At 44.4% G+C, this 3,080-nt stretch overlaps 1 protein-coding gene across 1 annotated transcript; it reads left to right on the top strand.

Annotated features, from left to right (window-relative positions):
• The first annotated feature begins 243 nt into the window (after positions 1 to 243).
• LOC100661280 (small ribosomal subunit protein uS19-like) lies at positions 244 to 2,766 on the top strand. Its single transcript, XM_064278050.1, has 2 exons — positions 244 to 276; positions 647 to 2,766. Exons 1-2 carry the CDS (start codon positions 244 to 246, stop codon positions 1,031 to 1,033), a joined length of 420 nt encoding a protein of 139 aa, XP_064134120.1. The 3' UTR covers positions 1,034 to 2,766.
• The last annotated feature ends 314 nt before the right edge of the window (positions 2,767 to 3,080 follow it).

Here is a 3,080-nt window from a genome sequence, read left to right as displayed (position 1 = left end):
CTCTGCCCTCTGAACCCTCATGGACATTTGTTACAGTTTTTCTGCAAAGGAAATACTTAAATATACTGATTCCATGGAGAGGGAAAACATGAATAAAAACATTAGTTTCTCAAAGTGGAGGGAGGATACTGAGTGGATGAAGGGCTAATTTTAGACTTATTTTTTAACGATTCTAATCATGGAGCCCCCGACTTCCACGGACCTTTAAAAAATGTTGGTTAGCCTTTCCAAAGAACCGACAAGATGGCGGATGTAGAGCAAAAGAAGAGGCGAACTGTAAAAGAAAATGCCCTTCTCTCCACCCCATTTAAGCTTAACTCTTAACCCTTTGCAGAAATTAAAAACTGGGGATAAAGACAATTCTGGGAAAAGTTTAAATAATTAGATAAGCCATAGCTAGCCTACAGAATGCAGACACCCAAACATAATAAACCAATCCAAGCCACCTTCTGCCGATTACGTGAATGACAACCAATCATTTTAAATGTCCCTTCTGAGAACTCCCTAACACTTTGTACTGTATATAAATTGATCAAAATTGTAATGCGACAGCTCATCTCTTCGGAGGGGTGCTCCTTGCTCAAGAAGTTTTTTCTCCACCCAATATTTAACTCTGACTTATTGATTACATTTTTTCTTTTGCCAGGACCTTCTGCAAGTTCACTCACCACAGTGGCATCAACTTGACCAGCTGCTAGGCATGTCCTACCAGCAGCTGACGCAGCTGTGCAGTACACGGCGTCAGCTGCAGAACCGGAAGCGGCTGTCCCGGAAGCCGAGCTCGCTGAGGAAGCAGCAGCGCAAGACCAAGAAAGAGGCACTGCCCACTAAGAAGCCAAAGGTGAAGATACACCTGCGCAGCCTGCTCATCCTGCCTGATGTGGTGGGCAGCATGGTGGGCATCTACAATGGCAACGCCTTCAACCAGGTGGAGATCAACCGTGAGATGATCAGTCATTACCTGGGCAAGTTCATCACCTACAAGGCCAGCATCGGCACCACCCACTCCTCCAGCTTCATCCCCCTCAAGTAGCCCTGTGACCTGTAAAGCCTCTGACGCGTGTGGCCGGCACATCCAAAAAAAAAAAAAGTTTGTCAGAGGGTTAATTGAATGGAAGACTATGAAAGGAAAAAATTGCTGCCAAAAAGACGTAGTGGCCAGGTATCATTGTGCTGGCCCAACTATGGTTTTGGAATGGAAGGTTTTCTAAGGCAGAGAAGGTGCCACAGAGACTGAGCTGGAGGAGAAGAAAGAAGCTGTTCCTTCTTCCCCTTCCTTGGAGAGTTTGGGTGCTGTATCTTATTTCAAGCTCTGGAATAACTTCAAAATGTTATTTATTTTCACTGAAGAATATTTTAAATCCACAAGATTTTCACTGGCCAATTTTTTCAGAAGCGGACTATCATGCCTTTCTTCCTAGTCTTTCTTAGTCTGGAAGCTCTGCTGAAACCTGTCCACCATAGGTGACCCTGCTGGTGCTTGAAATACCGGTGTCATAGCTTCCAGCATCACCACAACAAGCAAGCCACCGTAGTACAACAAACTGACAGACGCCTGAGGATAAGCAACATCATGAGAAATGGAGAAAAGACTGAAATCAATGTCCATGGAAACAGCAGTCAAAAAAATCAAACAAAGTATTGCACTGGGCAAATCTGCTGCAAAAGACTTCTTTAAAGTGTTAAGAAGCAAAGATGTCACTTCGAGGACTAAGGTGAGCCTGACCCAAGCCATAGTATATTCAGTCGCCTCGTATGCATGCAAAAGCTGGAGAATGAATAAGGAAGACTGGAGAATTGACCGCTTTGAATTATCATGTTGGCAAAGAATATTGCATATACCAAGGACTGACAGAAGAATGAACAAATCTGTCTTGGAAGAGGTATACTCAGAATGCTGCTTAGAAGCAAGGATGGTGAGACTACATCTTACATACTTTGGACATGTTATCAGGAGGGACCAGTCACTGGAGAAGGACATCATGCTTGGTAAAGTAGAGGGTCAGCGAAAAAGAGGAAGACTCTCAACAAGATGGATTGACACAGTGGCTGCAAAATGGGCTCAAGCAGAACAACGATTGTGAGGATGATACAGGACCGGGAAGTGTTTCATTCTGTTGATCATAGGCTCACTATGAGTAGGAACCGACTTGACAGCACCTAACGATAACAACGACATTTTAAGTTAAAACCGTAGTACATATACACAGTAACATGTGTTAACAGATGGTAAGGATATGCAATGAAAGAGCAGAACTGGCCCATAGGGTTTCCAAGGAGTGGCTGGATTCGAACTGCTGACCTTTTTGGTTAGCAGCTGAATTCTTTTTTTTTTTTTTAATAATTTTTATTGTGCTTTAAGTGAAAGTTTACAAATCAAATCAGTCTGTCACATATAAACTTATATACACCTTACTCCATACTCCCACTTACTCTCCCCTTAATGAGTCAGCCCGCTCCCTCCTTCCAGTCTCTCCTTTCATGTCGGTTTTGCCAGTTTCTAACCCTCTCTACCCTCCCATCTCCCCTCCAGACAGGAGATGCCAACACAGTCTCAAGTGTCCACCTGATACAAGTAGCTCACTCCTCATCAGCATCTCTCTCCAACCCATTGTCCAGCCCTTTCCATGTCTGATGAGTTGTCTTCGGGAATGGTTCCCGTCCTGGGCCAACAGAAGGTTTGGGGACCGTGACCACCGGGATTCCTCTAGTCTCAGTCAGACCATTAAGTCTGGTCTTTTTATGAGAATTTGGGGTCTGCATCCCACTGATCTCCTGCTCCCTCAGGGGTTCTCTGTTGTGCTCCCTGTCAGGGCAGTCATTGGTTGTGGCTGGGCACCATCTAGTTCTTCTGGTCTCAGGATGATGTAAGTCTCTGGTTCATGTGGCCCTTTCTGTCTCTTGGGCTCATAGTTATCCTGTGACCTTGGTGATCTTCATTCTCCTTTGATCCAGGTGGGTTGAGGCCAATTGATGCATCTTAGATGGCCGTTTGTTAGCATTTAAGACCCCAGACACCACACTTCAAAGTGGGGTGCAGAATGTTTTCATAATAGAATTATTTTGTCAATTGACTTAGA

Source organism: Loxodonta africana, chromosome X (assembly GCF_030014295.1).
Source record: "Loxodonta africana isolate mLoxAfr1 chromosome X, mLoxAfr1.hap2, whole genome shotgun sequence".
Classification (NCBI taxonomy): Eukaryota; Metazoa; Chordata; class Mammalia; order Proboscidea; family Elephantidae; genus Loxodonta; species Loxodonta africana.
This window is presented reverse-complemented; position numbering and strand designations above follow the sequence as displayed.